The sequence below is a fragment of the Polypterus senegalus genome, chromosome 13 (genome assembly GCF_016835505.1).
Source record: "Polypterus senegalus isolate Bchr_013 chromosome 13, ASM1683550v1, whole genome shotgun sequence".
Classification (NCBI taxonomy): domain Eukaryota; kingdom Metazoa; phylum Chordata; class Cladistia; order Polypteriformes; family Polypteridae; genus Polypterus; species Polypterus senegalus.
This window is the reverse complement of record NC_053166.1, coordinates 80,791,734-80,812,076: the sequence shown is the minus strand read 5'-3', so window position 1 is coordinate 80,812,076 and position 20,343 is coordinate 80,791,734. Positions and strand designations below refer to the sequence as shown.

At 39.0% G+C, this 20,343-nt stretch overlaps 1 protein-coding gene across 4 annotated transcripts in view; it reads right to left on the bottom strand.

The window, feature by feature from the left end:
* Positions 1-20,343, bottom strand: part of LOC120542909 (synapsin-1-like) — a 302,987-nt gene that overhangs the window by 66,229 nt on the left and 216,415 nt on the right. For all 4 annotated transcript variants that reach the window (XM_039775635.1, XM_039775637.1, XM_039775634.1 and 1 more), the window contains exons 6-7: positions 7,477-7,539; positions 5,163-5,305 (exon numbers count right to left, since the gene is read on the bottom strand). In XM_039775635.1, the coding sequence (XP_039631569.1) occupies positions 5,163-5,305; positions 7,477-7,539 (206 nt within the window). The remainder of the gene's footprint in view (positions 1-5,162; positions 5,306-7,476; positions 7,540-20,343) is intronic.

Sequence of the window (20,343 nt, the reverse complement as noted above, 5' to 3'; positions counted from 1 at the left end):
GCCCAATAAAAAGGAAAACCTTTACTGGCAGTAGAGAAAGAAGCTAAAATGCCAGTAAGTGTAGAAGGGCACTCATTACAGGAGCAGAAAAGCCCATGTGTGTACCGAGGGTCTCTGTAGGGAGCAGGCACAGAATAAAGCATAAGGGGGAGAAAAATATTTAGAATGCAGGGGGACACTCCTATTTTAGGGTCACGTTAAATTTGCCAATCAAATTATTATAACGTCTTAAAGATGTGGAAGGAAAATCCATGCACACATGTAGAACATGCAGGCAAACCCCACACAGATGAGGACTTTTGAAATTTGGGTCCTAGATCTTTGAAGCAGCAACACCTCTATGCAACCCATTAACTCAATAAGTTTTGTGCAACCTCTGTCTTGTCTAAAATGACATTCAATATAAAGGAGGACCTAAATGCACAAAACAAATCCCACAGAACAACTGCTAGCTGAACTCTAGCACTGTGAGGATCAACTGAATAGAGGGGCTGCATGGAGACCAGGAATGAAATGATAGAGGTGTAAAAATACTGACAAGAACAAAGACATTTAAAATTCTTCAAGGAAGACACTGAAGCATGACAAGAAGCATGCTATGAGATATTTCTGCACCAATATGCCAAAAGTTGTTTTGCACACAAAGCGTGTATGGAATGGATTCATCAGTAGTGCTTTAAAGTAGCAAGCTGAAAGTTTTGAAAAATCACAGCTCTGTTTAAAATGTACTTATATTACTGCACCATTTTATCTTGTGTGCACTCTGTTGTTTTTGTGCATTGGTTGCTGTAACACTGCAGTTTTCTCTTGAGATCAATTTAACGGCTTTCATGTCACCTGTCAGTTTTTGTATATAGTGCCTTTCTATCTATCTTCTCATATAATGTGGATTCTATCTATATGGCCTTTTATGTAACCACCAATTTTGAAAACACTTGTTAAGCCAAGTGGCTCACTGTTATACTTTCCACATATTCTCACTGTCTAGTTACGAGAAAAGTGTATTGCAGGTTTTTGACAGTAAAGAATTCATCCTATCATTATCAAACCATCTTAATCCAGTTCAGGGACTGAAGCCAGTTTGGTCCACATAGGTGACAGGACACGATCACTTGTGATCAATTTGGAATTGTCAGTTCACCTTACCTATACACAGACTCAGGGAGAACATGCAGACTACACACAGGCTGAGATTTGAACCCAGGTCTCCTAAGACTGCAGCATTCTTGTGCTGCTGTTAAAGAATACATTGAGTTGTAATTATGGAGGCTGTTCCAGTTATGAAAACATTCCCGATCATTTGTCTGGAAAGTTCATTCATATAATTATACTGTATATCTATATATATAAAAGCCAAATACCACTGACTCACTCATCATGGAATCTCCCAAACCATGAGGATTTGGGACTTGAAATTTGGAATGTAGGTTACCCTTGGCCCATAGGTGCTCGCTAAGAAACAGTTTTAAAAAATATGTGGTCCAAGTGCAAAATTTCTTATCGTTTTTTAGACCCATTAGTATGTCTGTCCGCTTTTCATGAGAGAACATATTAACGGATTTAGATTGGGGTTTTTTCTATAATTTTCTTGGAAATTCCATTGATTTTGTGACTTTCTCATTGCGCAAAGTATCATAGTTCGCTTGCGGTACCAATTTATTAGTGCAAATCCGAGAGACTCATCGGGCTACGGCTCACTCACACGTCTGCCTTGGGGTGTAACCTTAACTCCGCTTAGTTACCGGACAAGAGAACTACATAACGGTTTAGATCTTTTTTTTTCTATAATTTGCTTGAACATTCCAGTTGATTTTGCAGCTTCTTTCATTGCTCTTAGTTTGCTTGCAGGAGTGATATATTCGCGCTAATCCGAGACAGAGGATACGGGCCGAGGGGAGCAGAAAAAGTGACGTCAGGAGTAAAGAGCTGGGTGGGCCCTCCTCGCTGTCCTGTTTCACTAATACGCAGGTGAAGCTGCGGGGGATGGCCAGTGTATGTGTATATATAGAGTGGTCCAGATCTAATTATGCAATTTTCATTACTCTATAACTTATTAAGTTTATTACATAGAAAATCACCTGAAAAGTCTCAGACCATCGAGGAGTGTGCGAACTGACAACATGAAGAATCGCCTCCGCTCTGAAATGGAATCGTCCCCGCATAAATCAAAGTCATCCAGACGATCTGGATCTGCATAATTAGACCTGGACCATCCTATATATATATATATATATATATATATATATATATATATATATATATATATATATATATATATACACAGTGCATCCGGAAAGTATTCACAGAGCATCACTTTTTCCACATTTTGTTATGTTACAGCCTTATTCCAAAATGGATTAAATTCATTTTTTTCCTCAGAATTCTATACACAACACCCCATAATGACAATGTGAAAAAAGTTTACTTGAGGTTTTTGCAAATGTATTAAAAATAAAAAAATTGAGAAAGCACTTGTACATAAGTATTCACAGCCTTTGCCATGAAGCTCCAAATTGAGGTCAAGTGCACCCTGTTTCCCCTGATCATTCTTGAGATGTTTCTGCAGCTTAATTGGAGTGCACCTGTGGTAAATTCAGTTGATTGGACATGATTTGGAAAGGCACACATCTGTCTATATAAGGTCCCACAGTTGACAGTTCATGTCAGAGCACAAACCAAGCATGAAGTCAAAGGAATTGTCTGTAGACCTCCGAGACAGGATTGTCTCAAGACACAAATCTGGGGAAGGTTACAGAAACATTTCTGCTGCTTTGACGGTCCCAATGAGCACAGTGGCCTCCATTATCCGTAAGTGGAAGAAGTTCGAAACCACCAGGACTCTTCTTAGAGCTGGCCGGCCATCTAAACTGAGCGATCGGGGTAGAAGGGCCTTAGTCAGGGAGGTGACCAAGAACCTGATGGTCACTTTGTCAGAGCTCCAGAGGTCCTCTGTGGAGAGAGGAGAACCTTCCAGAAGGACAACCATCTCTGCAGCAATCCACCAATCAGGCCTTTATGGTAGAGTGGCCAGACGGAAGCCACTCCTTAGTGAAAGGCACATGGCAGCCCGCCTGGAGTCTGCCAAAAGGCACCTGAAGGACTCTCAGACCATGAGAAACAAAATTCTCTGGTCTGATGAGACAAAGATTGAACTCTTTGGTGTGAATGCCAGGTGTCATGTTTGGAGGAGGAAACCAGGAACCTCTCATCACCAAGCCAATACCATCCCTACAGTGAAGCATGGTGGTGGCAGCAACATGCTGTGGGGATGTTTTTCAGCGGCAGGAACTGGGAGACTAGTCAGGATTAAGAGAAAGATGACTGCAGCAATGTACAGAGACATCCTGGATGAAAACCTGCTCCAGAGCGCTCTTCACCTCAGACTGGGGTGACGGTTCATCTTTCAGCAGGATAATGACCCTAAGCACACAGCCAAGATAGCAAAGGAGTGGCTTCAGGACAACTCTGTGAATGTCCTTGAGTGGCCCAGCCAGAGCTCAGACTTGAATCCGATTGAACATCTCCGGAAATATCTTAAAATGGCTGTGCACTGACGCTTCCCATCGAACCTGATGGAGCTTGAGAGGTGCTGCAAAGAGGAATGGGTGAAACTGGCCAAGGATAGGTGTGCCAAGCTTGTGGCATCATATTCAAAAAGACTTGAGGCTGTAATTGCTGTCAAAGGTGCATCAACAAAGTATTGAGCAAAGGCTGTGAATACTTATGTACATGTGATTTCTCAGTTTTTTTATTTGTAATAAATGTGCAAACACCTCAAGTAAACTTTTTTCATGTTGTCATTATGGGGTGTTGTGTGTAGAATTCTGAGGAAAAAAATGAATTTAATCCATTTTGGAATAAGGCTGTAACATAACAAAATGTGGAAAAAGTGATGCGCTGTGAATACTTTCCGGATGCACTGTATATATATTGTGAGCTGCGGGGTTGATCGCACCCTCAGAGAATACGTCTGTTCCTGGGAAACCGCTGAAAAACGTTGACAGACTACCTTCACATTGCTCCTTACCTTTTTGACAGCTCTGTCACGTGATAAGCCTCTTGCGCGGTACTCTGCTTACTTAAAAGCCTGTACGGAACCAGATCAGATTTGGAATTAATTGTTTTACTTCTCTCTCTTTCTCTTTCTCTCTCTCTCTGACATTCTCTGCTCCTGGCAGAACTGTCATCTCTGACTTGTCATGGAGCATGTTTAAACTTTTGAAAAAGAGACAAATGTTCGTTTGCAGGGTTTGAATAAAGTTCCTGTTTTCTATAACTCCTGTGTTTCTGTGCAAATCTGTGACCCAAGCTTGACTATATATATATATATATATATATATATATATATATATATATATATATATATATATATATAAAATAAAATTATAAGCCCTTTGCATAAGTAGCTGAACTGATTTTCACAGAAGTTTGCATGTGAGTTGCCATGTGTAGTGGCATACAGGATAGGGGCTGTGAGGGGAGGAGGGCAAACCAAAACTAATCTGTGATAAAGGGCCTATAATTCCCATCAGGCAGCAGGAGTGTACAGGGGGCTATTGGGAGGGCATTCTCACAAGCACGTAGAAAATTTTGTACCAGCCACAGTTGGATCTCATCTAAAACCACAGGTTCGGAGTTTTTTTTTTTCTTTTCTTTTTATAATCACAATAACAATTGCATCGTGTTTAGCCATGTTTGATTTCCAAAAGCCCAGTTATTCCCTGTTTATTTATACTTGAGAAACACATGGTACTTTAGTTAGTTTAAAATATATGTTAAATTTTACATTTAGAGGTCATCATCAATCTGTAAGAATGCCCAAATGTACACACTAGCCTGAATAATATCATACATTTTATTAGTATTAAGATGAAATTTACGCTTTCTTACTGTTTTATCTATACTTACACATTATAATAAACACATACAAACCATTTCAGACTGAAGGGAAACATAAGTCTGTATTATTCAAGCATGTTAGATGCCAAATTATACTGGACAAAAACAATGTTGTGTTAAATATACTATAAGAGGCCAGACTCAGTAAACCATTAATGATGGTTCAGTAGCTCAGCTTTATGATAGGTTATGAAATAAAAGCTGAAATGAAATAAATCTGTTAGACTACACAGTACATACACACAGTGCAGCTTGCCACTCACATGTAGGCTTTGTAGTTGTTGCCAATCTTTTGAACACGCACATCATATTTAGCATCAATGAAAGGCTCAGATGTGGCATACGTCTTGGTCAGAGCCACCACACTAGCAATGTCCTGGAAGTCATAGTGATTATCCACCTTCACCTATAAGACAGGGAGACAGAAAGAAAGAGGGAGAGAGGCTCTAAAACAAAAAAAAAAAAAAATACCCCTTATTTTATACAGCTTCTTTCCACAGTGTACAACTTCAATGATTTACATATACAATTAATGAACAGGCAAGTTAGGTGACTCAGTCAGAATGACACACAAGGAATGAACGAACCGACTTGTGGCTTCCAGTCCATCTGTCCACTAAACGAAACCACATTGCCAGATGCAACCACTGTGGGTACTGAAACCCACGTCTTCCGAGAGACTGGCATTGAGCAGGGTTCAACATTTATCTTAATCTTCTCTCTTTGGGCAGCCCTGTGGAAGGCCTGGTACAACAAACATGACATTGCAAGCAGACTGGTAACAAACTAACAAACAGAACATTATTTCGTCTAGGACCATTATTCATTTTCAGAGTCTCTCACACACATAAAATATGCTGATTTTAGAGTCATACTGTACATATGTTACAGAGGCATCAGCTAATTCCAAAACATGGGACATGGACCCAAAGTACTTTACAGGTTTTTTTGGAAAAACAATCCGTTATTATACAGTATATATATATATATATATATATATATATATATATATATATATATATATATATATATATATATATATATATATATATATATATATATGTGGAGGACTGCCGGCTTCCCATGCCGGTCCTCAACCCCAGGCCGCCAGGAGGAGCTCTCCCGACAGCAGGATCGTGCCCCGAGGTCTAGCAGCGACTTATGGACTTTGTAGTGTTTATACACAGCCCTGCTGGATACCTTGGGGACCACCAGGAGTTGCTGTGGGGGGGCTTATGGGCTCTGTGGTGCCGTACGATCCGGGAGTGCGTCACGGACGGGAAGAAATGTCGTGCTCCCGGGTTGAAGTGGTGGATTGATTGCCCTGACCCGGAAGGAATAAGGAACTGTGGACTGCTGGGACAGGAACACCTCCGGGTCAGGGGCTATAAATGGACAAAGGCTCAGTCCAGACGCTGAGCTGAGCTGGGAGGTAGAGGACCAAGTGTCTGGGCGAGGAGGAGAGTATTGTGTTTATTGGGATTGTGAATTACTTGTTTATGAGTAGTGTGGAGGGTGCTTGGTGCACATTTGTGTTAAAAGAAAATAAAAGGCCTTGGACTTTTACCTGGTGTTTGGAGTCATGCCTGAGGGTTCAAGGGAGCACTAGCGCCCCCTACTGCCACTATATATATATATATATATATATATATATATATATATATATATATATTGTGAAAGTTGACCTGGACACAGACAGGCGGACATGTTGTTCTCAACCACCACACGTTTATTTACAATATTTACAGTATTTAAACTGGTCACACAGACCCCAGTAATGGTCACTAAGACCCAGTCACGTGCACAAAAACCCCCCAAAACTCAGTCCTGGCCACAATGCCTCTCTTCGGCCCCTTTTATATATGACCCGGATGAGCCCCAGGTGTTCCCGGCATTCCTCCTCTAGCCACGCCCCAGCGTGGTGGAAGTGCCGGCTGCCCTCCCGGCAGCTCTCCGGGCGCCGTCCTAATTGTTCCCCCCAGCACTTCCTTTTTTGGCGGAAGTGCTGGGGTAACAGGTCCCCAAGGCATTGGGGCGCGTCCTGGCGGTGACCACGGGCCCCTACAGGGTGGAGCTTGCATGCCCTGTACCCGTGGCCCCCAAAGCAACTAGGAAGGCGACCCCCACGTGATCCAGGGTGGGCGCAGACCCACATCCGGTCCCTCATGGCGTCCCGGCCGGGTCATGGCCCCTGGCATCCCTGACAATATATAAACTGAATGTGCATAGGAGAGCCACATGTGTGTTACAAAGTGCCTTGCTAGAAAGAACAGCATAGCATCTGACTCCAAAGCAACATTACTTTTTACAATTTACATCTGATTAACAGCAAGATTCATTGAAATGGCTAGCATTCACATAGGGCTAGTATAGGTGCTTCTTTCTGTTTCTTACAAATTAAGTGCCCATCTTTATAGAACACCCACCAAGGTATTACTGTAACACTACAGGATGTCAAGTTACTCACAAGGCTATTTAACTGCAGGCAGTTATGTTTCCCTTAAAAATATGAATAATAATATTAAAATGAAAAACAAATTATGAATGATTTCCCAATAGCTGACATTTCAGGATTACCTTTCCCATGCCGGAGTGCGCATGTCCCATTTTCACCACCACTGGAAACTTTGGAGTTGTGATCTGTAAGATAATCACACCAAGTTTGGGGGTTACTTTAAAAGGTAAAATAAACATTTAGGAGTGAAAACATTGTCAGTTTTTTTTTTTTTATTTTTAATTATAAGTGACACACAAGTTTAATAATACTTTTCTTCGCTCATTTCATCTGGCTGGCAGAATCCTGCGTACAACAGAACCAGACCACTTAAGGCGCTTGTTCATGTCAAAGCTTGTTCCAACTTACCGATATGCTCCCAATTCACAGGTTAGCTTACATTATGTGCTTTTTATACAGAAACAGTGTTTGTTTTTCAGTTCAATTCATATAAAAGTCTTTTGTATTATTCATAATTTACTTTGTGGTGCAGCTGACAACTCCATTACATTGTTCAAAAATCTTTTAAGGCCACAAAAACTCTGGAATTTAAAATCATGTCATATTGTTTGAATGCAGCAGTGCATGTCTGTACACACGGAGAGTACTAGCAGGCCTTAAAATCTACTTTAGGGAGAGAAATGCTCGCATATTTTTAACATGAGCTTCTTATGTAGTCTGAGGTTCAGGTGGGCTTGATAAAGTATCTACTAGCATCTAGGTTTTGTGTTTTTCTCACCCCAGAGCAAACCAGTTATTCTGTCTACTGGATTCTTCAGTTAATTTGAATGAATGAATGGGGCTGGTATCTTCACCTCAATTTAATCTATTGATTCTGGTGCTTGTGTGCATTTCCTGTATAAATATGTGTCTGCCTGTATTCCAGCATTATACTTACTACTATCATGAGAAAGGTGCTATATAAATAAAATGTATTATTATTATTATTATTATTATTATTATTATTATTATTATGAGGATACACTAAAGCACCCTGGCAGAGTTTTGAGAATGAAAAAGATATGCAAGAGTGATATTGATGCAATTCAGCTCTTCATGCTAGTTAAAATGTGTATGCTGCTCTCAATGACAGCAAAATTAAAGTCTAATTGTTTATGGTAAATATTTTGCAAAGCTTTATTGGAAATGATAAATGTAGATATTTACCACATTCAAGCTGTGACATCAGTGCCAACCCAAACATGATTAATTTTTAGTTAAGTAGAATGTCTGAAGCAATACGTCTAGAAGGTTGCAAAACAGGAAACTGAAAGTAATGTCTCTTAAAATGCGGAAATTTCATTTTGCAAATTGGAGAACTCTGAAGTTCTTGCTTAGGGTCACTTTAGAAAAAATAGTTTCTATTGCTTGATCTGCTGAATAACTAGATTCCAGACTGATCTAACCATTTTATAAGACTTCATTCTAGTAAAAATGATTACATCTCGAGTTTTACTGTGATGATGTTTTGGAGGTGCACTCATCCATCCACCCACCCATCAGTTATCTCTGCCTGCTTTGTCCAATTTAGGGTCTCACAGGGCTTGGTGCCCAACCCCACAGTATCAGGCGTAGAGTAGGAGCCAATCTAAGACGGGGTGCCAGCTCACACAGGGTATATTAAATGGTTCAGATTTTTGAAACCATGGTAGCTGAGGTGATATTGTAGTACTTTTAAAATAAAAATACAACACACAGAACCAAGCATTTTATTAAATACTATTATGCACTTACATGTTTACAATTCAGGATCCACTAAGTTTTGTCTTATTTTATTACTTATCATAATATTATTTAGGTACCATTTTTAAGTATACAATAAGACAAACCTCTTGCTTTATATGTTGCACCTTTTTTTCTTTTATAGCAGTTCAACAACATAGTATGCTGTACGGTTAGTCTTACAACATGACTGCAGTCTTGAAAACCAACCCATAAATGTTAGTTGTGTAGAAGAATAGAAAGAATTAAGTGGACTCAGAAAAGGGATAGATAGATGGATTGTTATCTAAGACCCATGGACGCTGATATGAAGGGTTTCATTTTAGATATTCCTGCCCTAAATAAGCTCTAACACTGGGATTTAAATTCGTGACCATCCACTGGCTGACCAGTCTTCATGTGTTCAAACTAACAGAACATTTAATTAGCCGAATCGGCTTTTGACTGTAAAGGCTTGTATCCTTGAGCCCCACTGCATGGACAAATATTTTAGTGTAGATTTCAATATATAGACTTTAGCCAAAAATATATACATTTTTATCAAAGAAAATTCAATATTAATTTCAGGAACAGTACAGGGTGTCCATAAAATCCATGTGCAATTTAAAATAGTTGTAACTTTGTAAGCATATGTGATAGAAAGAATCTGTAAAAAGGATTAGAAAGAAGAAACACTTACATTTTTTATTGTTCTTGTTACTTTTCTACATGTCCACCATAATTACTAATACAAAAGGGTAATACGATTCTATATTTCTCAGAAAACATTTTCAAACTGATTTTCAGTAATACCAGCAATCACATCAGTTATCTTAGCCTGCAGGTCTTCTAAAGATCAAGATTTGGTTGAATAAACATTAGTTTTCACATGTCCCCATAAAAAGAAATCCAATGGAGTCATATCTGGTGAATGTGGAGGCAAAGAAAATGGTCCACCTCTTCTGATACATCTGTTAGGGACTTTCTCATGTAGAAACGGCCTTAACATGCAAAGCAAAGAGGCAAGTGGCACCATCTTGTTGAAACACTGTACAGTATTCTCTATCAGTCCTAATTGTTCAAGTTGAGGAATAAAGTAATTTTGCAGCATTTCTAAATACCTATCACCATTAACAACACAGCCTTTAAAAAAGAATGGCCCTATGACTCGATATTTTCCCAAAGCACACCACACATTAAATTTGTGAGAATCTCTTTCACGTTCAACAGACTCATGTGGATTTTTAGTTCCCCAAATATGGCAAAAATAACGCTTCTAAAGACAAAACAAAAACTAGATACATCAAGCTTTCTAATGCTTTTTACAAATTCTTTCTATCACATACTGTATACTTACAAAGTTACAACTATTTTAAATTGCACATGTACTATATGGACGCCCTCTATTTAAAACCTTAAAATAATTACTTGGTTATTTAGTATATATACAACTCTGTAACGTGAGTTCAAATGGAGGAAATTATACAGGGGGGTCCAGATCTAATTATGCAGATCCAGATCATCTGGATGACTTTGATTTCTGCGGGGACGATTCCAGTTCGGCACAAAGAAGATTCTTCATGTCGTTAGTTTGTATACTTCTCGATGGTCCAGGATTTTTCGGGTGATTTTCTATGTAATAAACTTAATAAGTTATAGCGTAATGAAAATTGCATAATTAGATCTGGACCACCCTATAGAGCAGATTATAAACAGATATACTGAGGTGAGGGGGCGGCACGGTGGCGCAGTGGTAGCGCTGCTGCCTTGCAGTTAGGAGACCCGGGTTCACTTCCTAGGTCCTCCCTGCGTGGAGTTTGCATGTTCTCCCCGTGTCTCCTCCCACAATCCAAAGACATGCAGGTTAGGTGGATTGGCGATTCTAAATTGGCCTTGGTGTGTGGATGTGTTTGTGTGTGTCCTGCGGTGGGTTGGCACCCTGCCCAGGATTGGTTCCTGACTTGTGCCCTGTGTTGGCTGGGATTGGCTCCAGCAGACCCCCATGACCCTGTGTTCGGATTCAACGGGTTAGAAGATGGATGGATGGATGGATACTGAGGTGAGGCCAGTTCTTCCAAATAAGCAGTCTTGGTTACAAAGACACTGTAAGCTCACATTTTTTTAAATTGATCATAAAGATTTTTGTAGGCCTAATACAAACTGTAATTGTTAACAAATAACATTCCTAGTATTTTATAAAAAAATATGCTTATTGCAACTCTGGCAGAGTAGAGTAGAATGTGATTTGGCCTCCCTAGAGACTTTATACAACAGCCATTCTGTCTGGAGAGAGTGTTGCCTACAAGTTGTATGTACTCCCTGTCGAGAGTTGTAAAGAGTCTTGTAAACAATCAGAAGGCATACATTAAATGAACATGTCTCAAAATGTACAAGCTGAAGCCCGCCTCTTTGTAAGCTGCCTTGCAGAAGCAGTAAATGCATCTTAATCAGGTTCCTGTTGTTGCTGTCAGGCTCACTCTCCTGTCACCTAGTTGACTTGTAACAGGGCACCGCAACAATATGAACACAACCATATGGTAAGACCAAGTCACAGCTCAGGTCCAAAGTCTACATATGGCCGCTTCATCTGTTGTGGCATTTGTGTCAGTTTGCTCTGAAGGAGTTGAACGGATCCTTCTAAATGGTCTTACCAGCGGTTCAATGGGACCAATTAGAATTGCTTTCCATTAAATGAGCACATCATTGATTGTTTTGCTTTATTTAGTCATAGTTGGCTGGGGTTTGGGCATAATTACTGAAATTGTAATCATAGGACAATAAAGTGAACTTTGGAAGTAGTACACAATTGAGAATTTTAGTTAAGACAGCTAGAATGTGAACCTGTCATTTTTGAAGGAAAAAGCTATTCTTTTGTTACAATCTGACTTTCCCTTAATTTAGATAAGTTCAGTCAAGAAATTACAGGACACGTTACAGCCCTTAAATATAAGACATTATTATAAGAAATCATGCCTCTCAAGTATATTGGCATTATACATGTGATTGTAACATGCCCAAAGATGCCACACAAATGGGAAAGAAGCAAAATCAAACTGAAACAGAATGATGGAATCAGTAAGATGCCAAAAAAAAGACTGCAGACAATCAATAAAATTCCACAGAAAGATTAAAAATGATTCAAAAACTGATCCAAAATGATTAGGGATCATCACGATTACAAAAGCTGATTCAGGTCCAAAACTGAAATGAACACCTCCTGTAGTGCCATAAAACCCATTGGCAGGTAAATTAAGTAACAAATCAGATTTTCACTACCCATTGTGGAAAACAAAACCGTGTTAAACAAGAACCGAGCCGAAATAAACACACTTCATAAAAATGAGGAAATTTAGGCAGGGTAGTCACAAAGAGTGTGTATTTTTTGTAGCGATTTTTCTTTTAATGACAGGCTCTTGTTAAACATAACCTTATCATAACATTCTCAGGTGGTAGAAGAAGTAGGATTGTCATTTGTACAAAGTACGGTGAAATTCCAACCTGCATGAAACATGTCACTACTCTCCAGCACCATGGTAAAAAAACACAGTAGTAAAGCACAGAACTCCATTAAGCTAGTCAGTCCAAAAGTAATAACCATTAACAGTTCTCCAATTTCACTTTGCTCATACATACCTTCCACTTCTTGTTGCCAGCAAAAAATTGTTATGAGTGCCCATCACATACAAATATAATTAAAACTCCTTTTGCATTTGGAAGGGTAATTTTGCCTCTCCGTTCAACTCAGTCTTATGATTGGATGTCATGGCAGTGGAGAGTATTCTGGCAGCATTGTGCACAGGAAATGAAACAGCTCTGGACAGGATGAAAGTGGACTTAGGATGCAATCATCCACACTCACACTCAGCCAATTTCCAAACTTTCATTAACTTATCCCACACATCTTTTGGCATGTGGGAGAAAAATCCACACAGGCATGGGGAAGATGTGCAAACTTCACACAGAAGGATCTGTTAGGTGGCAATATGGACCACAGTGTCATCCGCTCTTTTCCTAATTATTCTTTCACATTCCCAAAAATTAAACAGACCCATTTTGGGATCACAACTTGAGATCTTGTGAAGACACACACACAACTTACACAAGCAGATGGCAAATCTTTCACAGCAGCTTTTTTCATTCTAAGCTTTTTAATAAGTTTTTGCAAGGCTGCTAAGCATTACATTGTGAATGTCTAGTACTTGGTGCGTGTTGCTACCTTTACATGTATATAAATATATGTTGTCACAAACTCGACAAAGAGCCATAGCAAAGTTTCAAAACTGAATAAAGTGACACTACTGATGTGCATAAATCGGAGTCCAAAACAGAACTGAGGGGATAGGGGGAAAGGTGGCGGCTTTTAAAGGCCAGTATAAGAAATGACATCAGAGGGGCCTGAACTGGAATGGTCTTCAACCATAGGATTGGACCCGGAAGTGATGTCAAAGGGGTCAGAACCAGAATTCATGTCATCAGGGCCAGGCAGAATTTCCCGTGAATGGTCTGCAGAAAAGCGAGAAAAAGAGTCAGTACACTCTGCGCGCATCCCGGTCTGGCTAGGAATTACCCTCATTCAAGCCCTTTAGCTGCCTCCCATGTGCACGTGTGTGACAATGTGTAGAAGCTTTTCTCTAGTCTAACATAATGAAAGGGAATGCAGTGATTGATAACATTTCCTGCCTTTCAATCATCAACTGCTTCCTGCTCTATAAAAACAAATGGTTTCTCAAAGCAAAGGTCCACTTTATTCTCTAAATGCCTGCAAACACTACCTTGTAATAAATGAACAACATTAAGCTGACCACTTTTGTCAGTAAGGATATCAAAACCCATCATCTCCATCACTCACAATAAGTAAAAGTACAGCTTGTAAAAAAGACAACCGGCTAACTGTATTTTCTTGTTTTCTTAACGGTGAAGTCAGACTGTTTTTTTTTTTCTTTTTATAAGGACAGTAGCATTTTCCATTTCTTCTTTAACTTGCAAGCTAATGAGTTTCTTTGTTTAAAATACATCCATATATAGATAGATAGATAGATAGATAGATAGATAGATAGATAGATAGATAGATAGATAGATAGATAGATAGAGTCACACACGTGCTCATGGGAGGCAGCTAAAGGGCTCAGGTAAGGACAGTTCTGAGACATACCAGGATGTGGCAGAGTGCACTGACTCTTTTTCTTCCTTGCCTGCAGGCCATTCCTGGGAGATTCTGCCTGACTCTCCTGACGTCACTTCCGGGACCGAGACTATCGAAGGAGAACCAATGGCTGAAGACCTCAATGAGCCTGACCCCTATGATCTCACTTCCTATCTTCCCCTTTAAAAACCTCCTCCTTTTCCCTATGCCCTCAGTTCTGTATTGGACTCGGTTTTGTGCACAGCAGTGCTATCATTTGAAAAGAACACAAAGAGCAGCCAGGAAAACAAATTATACGGGTGGCTGCCCCAAACCTTGCTTTGTCCCATCGTGGCTTTTGTGACAATAGATAGATAGATAGATACTTTATTAATCCCAAGGGGAAATTCACATACTCCAGCAGCAGCATACTGATAAAAAACAATACATTAATGAGTGATAAAAATGCAGGTATAACAGAAAATAACTTTGTATAATGTTAACGTTTAAGGTGGGATTGAAGTGTCGCATAGTGTACTCCCGTCTTTGTCAGCTTTATCGTTGTTGTTTTTCTTTTGCTTTGTCTAACTTTGAAATTATTGTAATTATTAATTACATTTAGCATATACAATTTGTATGTGGTTATAAGGGCCATTAAAAGAGGAACTGTAACAATGTAATTTCATTTACAGTAGATATTTAAGTGTATAGGTGAATACATGACGAGTGTATATATACTGCATGATGGCATTTGGTGTGTATTACTTAAGGAAGCAGTCCACAGGGGAGCTGAAAAGTGTCCATTTCTCAGACTACAGATGGACAGTACTTCTGTTCTCATGCAGTTATGCATCTTGGCCTGCCACTATGTTTTCAGTCCTTTTTAGACCCAGTTTGCCCTCTGCTATCCAAAACAGTAATAGAAACCTTTGTTTGAAATCATCAGTTTCTTGACAGTCTGTTGCAAGGAATAACCATCACTTCACAAAACAACTGTAGACTCATGTATTTCCTGAGAAAGTTGTTTCATTTTAGATATTACTGAACCCAGAACATTAGAAATGCCTGTACCTTACAACTCAAGAAAAGACAATTCAACTTGCGCTATGGAGCGAAGAAACAGGTTTTAAGCTGTGTTAACACATTTACACAGGTCTCTCTAATAACCAATTAATATTTAAACACTAGCCATCCTCCTTGGCTTCGCCCACGTATTAGTGAAACAGGACAGTGAGGAGGGCCTGGCCTAACTCTCTACTCTTGACGTCACTCTTCCCCCTCCCCTCGGCCCACAGCCTCTGCAGGAGCGATATATTCGAGCTAATCCGAGACAAACGATCTAAGATTCTTACTGCAATGAGAGAAATCCCAAAATCAACCGGAATGTTCAAGCAAATTATAGAAAAAAAAATCTATATCTGTTAAGCAGTTATTTTGTTCGCTAACTAAGTAGAGTTAAGGTTAAGCCCCAAGGCAGACGTGTGAGTGAGGAGAGCCCCGCAGCCCAATGAGTCTCTCTCGGATTTGCACTAATGAATCGGTACCACAAGCAAACTATGATACTTTGCGCAATGAGAAAGTCACAAAATCAACGGAATTTCCAAGAAAACTAAAGAAAAAAACCCAATCTAAATCCGTTAAAAAGTTCTCTCATGAAAAGTGGACAGACATACAAATGGGTCTAAAAAACTATATGAAATTTCGCGCTTGGACCACAAAATTTTTTAAATTGTTTCTTAGCGAGCACCTATGGGCCAAGGGTAACCTACATTCCAAATTTCAAGTCCCAAGTCTTCATGGTTTGAGAGAGCTCTAGATGAGTCAGTCAGTGGTATTTGACTTTTATATATATAGATCAGGGGTGCCCAATACGTCGATTGCGATCGAGGGCAGATCGGAAAGAGAATGCAGGTAGATCGCACTGCATTAAAATGTATTTTTTAAAAATGTTAGTCTATCATATATCTGCCCTATGGCATTTGCCACTTGATTGACATACAGGGTGGCCAGTCTGAGATCTCTTTTCTCCTAACACACTGGTCATTTCACACGCACATTTAAATGCGCGAGCTACTGCAGAACTCCGGCTATCTAAGTGATCTAGTTAGCCTTCCAATTTATATCGACTAAAGAAGGGATTTTAAAAAAAAATTGTTGGTTAGGTGCTAGATGTGGAATTGGAAGAGGATTCTTTCCTCTCACAATGTCACAATTGAAGTGTGTTTGTCTGATCTGTCAATCTATTATTGCTATTCCAAAGAAGGAAAATATGGAAAGGCACTTTCGAACTGTTCATAAAAACTACAAAACTGACTTTCTTCCGAAAAGCAATCTGAGAAAGAGAAAGGAGAGGGAACTAAAATCGCAGCTAATCGGACAGCCGTCATTTTTCACTCGGCTGAATTCAAAAGCAAAGGCAGACACACCAAAGCATCGTTCCGGGTGAGTCACTCGATCATTAAGCATAAGAAGTTCTTTCAAGATGGAGAGATGATAAAAGATGCCTTTGTTGAGGCAGATGGTTAAGGAGAAATTCCTGCTGAGATTTCAAGACCCCAGGCTGGAGAAAAAGAAGTTTCTCCTTGTTATTAAACATGCAGAATACAAGCAACTTAATAACGATCAATGGCCGCTAGACGCTAGGCATTTTTTTTCTGATCTGACCAACATGTTGACTGAGCTTAATTTATAGCTGCAAGGAAAAGATGGTCAATTTAATTAGCTCAGTTAATGCTTTCAAATGAAAATTGTAACATCTGTCCTCAAAGCTGCAGCGCCTTGATTTGGGGAACATTGAAAACCTCGCGTCAGAGCTGGAGATGCAATGGAAGGCATGTGCACAACTTGACAGTATACGCTACACAGAGCAGATTGAAAATTGTCTGTCAGACTTTATCTAATGGAAAAAAAGTAACGATTTGAGTGTTGCCCAATGTAGTGGAGTATGAGTAGCGTTTCTTCTGCACAAATGTACTCAAGCAAAAGTAAAAAAGTATGGTGCAGTAAAACTACTCTTAGAAGTACAATTTTTTTAAAAGGTTACTGAAGTAAATGTAATGGAGTAAATGTAACTTGTTACTACCCACCTCTGATACTCATATATATATACACATACGAGTATATATATATATATATATATATATATATATATACATATACATATATATATATATATACATATATATATAAATACAGTATATTTATATAGCATTTTTAATGTAGGTAGATCATTTTGACCTGGTCATTTTAAAAGTAGCTTGTAAGCCGAAAAAGTGTGGGCACCCCTGATATAGATTATTAAGTAAGTATGAGCTAACAGAGTTTACCATTAGGACAATGAAGTAATGGCTGCTGAAAATAAAGCTCTGCAGTCATATCTGAGTAATAAAATAAGATTTGCTATTTCAAGCAATAATAGCCATTTGCAACAGTAGTAATGTCTTGACTATACAGGGTGGTCAAGATCTAATTATGCAGATCCACATCGTTTGGATGACTTTGATTTATGTGGGGACGATTCCAGTTCGGTGCAAAGGCAATTCTTCATGTCGTCAGTTGGCACATTTCTCGATGGTCCGGGTATATATAGCGTTATAGCGTAAGTTATAGCGTAATGAAAATTGTATAATTAGATCTGGACCACCCCATATTATTAAATCAATTTAATGGTATCTTAATCAAGTATAAATTTTATAACAAGAACTTAGAGAAAAGCTAAGCAGAATGACACCTTTTATTGGCTAACTAAAAAGATTACAATATGCAAGCTTTTGAGGCAACTCGGGTCCCTTCTTTTTTTTTAGTTAGCCAATAAAAGGTGTCATTTTGCTTGACTTCTCACTACACTGGTGTACTTAAACCATTAACCATTTTTGGTTTAAATTCTGGAGTTCTATATAGTGCACCAAGTTTGCACAGAGATGCAACTAGCAAATTCTGTTGACTTTATCAGCTATTTCCATTTCTTTAATCATAAAATGTAGTCACTCCTCTTTTACTAAGGGTAACATGGAGGTAGAATCATTGCTGTCTTTGTCAAATTTGCACATTCTTATCATATCACGGACTGCTGTGGGTCTCTGGCCAAGGATTTAGTTTTTTGCTGCTTTTGTATTTTGTGTTTTACTGTTTCTCCTAGGTTTCCTCTCTGTTAATTGTTTTCTAATTATTAATCGTATTTTTGGTTTGTTTTGTTTAATTAATTCCCATCCGTCTTGTATTAATTACATGTATTGTTTTATGGTTCTTGACTTGGGGCTTTTGCAGCACCCGAGACTACATAAGTTTGATCAACTACTACAATTTTACATTTTTTTGTTTACTTTTTTGAGAATTAGATTTTCATAAGTTTGTGTTTTGGATTGCTTAAAAAATAAAATTGTTGTTTTGTGGCCTTTTTTTATGATTTCTCTCCTGCATTTTGTGGAAAATTGTTAACACTCCAAGCTGGCGGTGGTTACTATGAGTGGTGGAGTGAATGGTGCGAGGATAGGCTCCTGTCTCCCTTTAAGTGTCCTTGACAATGTTACGTTTCATCTTTTAATTACATTTGTGAGATAATTGAGGCAAAAGAGCTCTGATAATTGAAAAATATGATATGGTTAGATCGGTGGTTTGTACCTCTGAGATCCTGGAAAGGTTCTAAGAAAGCCTCAAGAAGGCATTTTAATAAGGGACTGACCATGCTGCAAGTACATGATGACTTTCTTTTAGGGAGACTCTGTTATTCTGTGATTTGAAGTCACACTGTTTCTGCTCAAGACAAGATTTTCCTTCTGCTACTGCCATTTGTTTTAGGATTGATTGTCTGGTCCATTTTATGGTATCATCTCTTGTTTGAAAAGTACCATCAAAAGCTGATGCCTGAAGATCACTTTCTGCTTTAGACCCATTTTGTGACTTTATTATCCTCCTGCTGTCCCCTTTGGTCACAGTATCGTATCCCAACAGCTTTGAGCACCAATGTGAGGGGAAAATGAAACCCCCATTAAGTAAAGTCACAGTGACCAAGCTGGAAACTGAACTAAACTTCCTAAAGGCGCGAGACACTGGTGGAAGTCACAATGCTGAAGAACCACCCAAGATAAAATATTCACTTTTATACTCATAACACATTGTATTCAGTAATAAAATCTTAAATTAGAAGCACCAAATAACATGTTTCTTCCATCCATCCATCCATTACCCAACCCGCTATATCCTAACAACAGGGTCCCAGGGGTCTGCTGGAGCCAATCCCAGCCAACACAGGGTGCAAGGCAGGAAACAAACCCCGGGCAGGGTGCCAGCCCACCGCAGACATGTTTCTTTTTATGTAAAAAAAATAAATGTACCGGAAGAAAAACCTACACACAGATGGCAAGAAACCATACAAACTTCAGATAAGTGAGTTAGCAGTACTAACCAATGTGCCATTGTGCGGTTTTCTATAATTGTGCGGTTTTCTATAAAGCATGCAACCGAAAGTCATAATAAGCAAAGTTTATTCATAAGAACTACTTCAGAAACAATAGCACATAAAGGTTTCCCTTAATTAACATGCTGGGAATTTGAACTAAGCCTTCGATTAATTTAGGCAAAGAATTTATAAAGGGTTTCTTCTCAGTAAAAATACCAAACTAGTGAAAATAAGAGGTTACACATGTGACGAAAAGAAAATGAGTCACTTCCACTTCTATATTACCTAACAGGATTATGATTACTGCTTTAATGTCAGGGCAGAAGTCAGCCTGCTTGCAGTCAGCTTGTTGGCTGGAATGTTATCCCCCTGATCTGCTTAAAATAAAAATCACCTTGCATAATGCCCAAAGGCATGCTAGGCCGAATAGTTTAGACCTCCTTTGTTAAACAGTGTACGTCATATTTTCTATCTTATTCATCCATCAATGTCCCCAGGGATGTCCTGCAGTTTTTTAAACATAAGAAAGGCGAGGATAGTGTAATGGTGGATTTTGAGCCCTGACTGGGTTTCAGAACAAGTCTTCTGCCTCACAGCTAGAAAACACAATTCACAACACAAGTAGAAAATGAGTTTGTCATTTCCACCCTCAGCTACTTGCAGTAAGTAATAGGTTGGGACACTAAGAACATAAAACTGCATTTCCGGTAAAAGAACAAGGCTTTTATA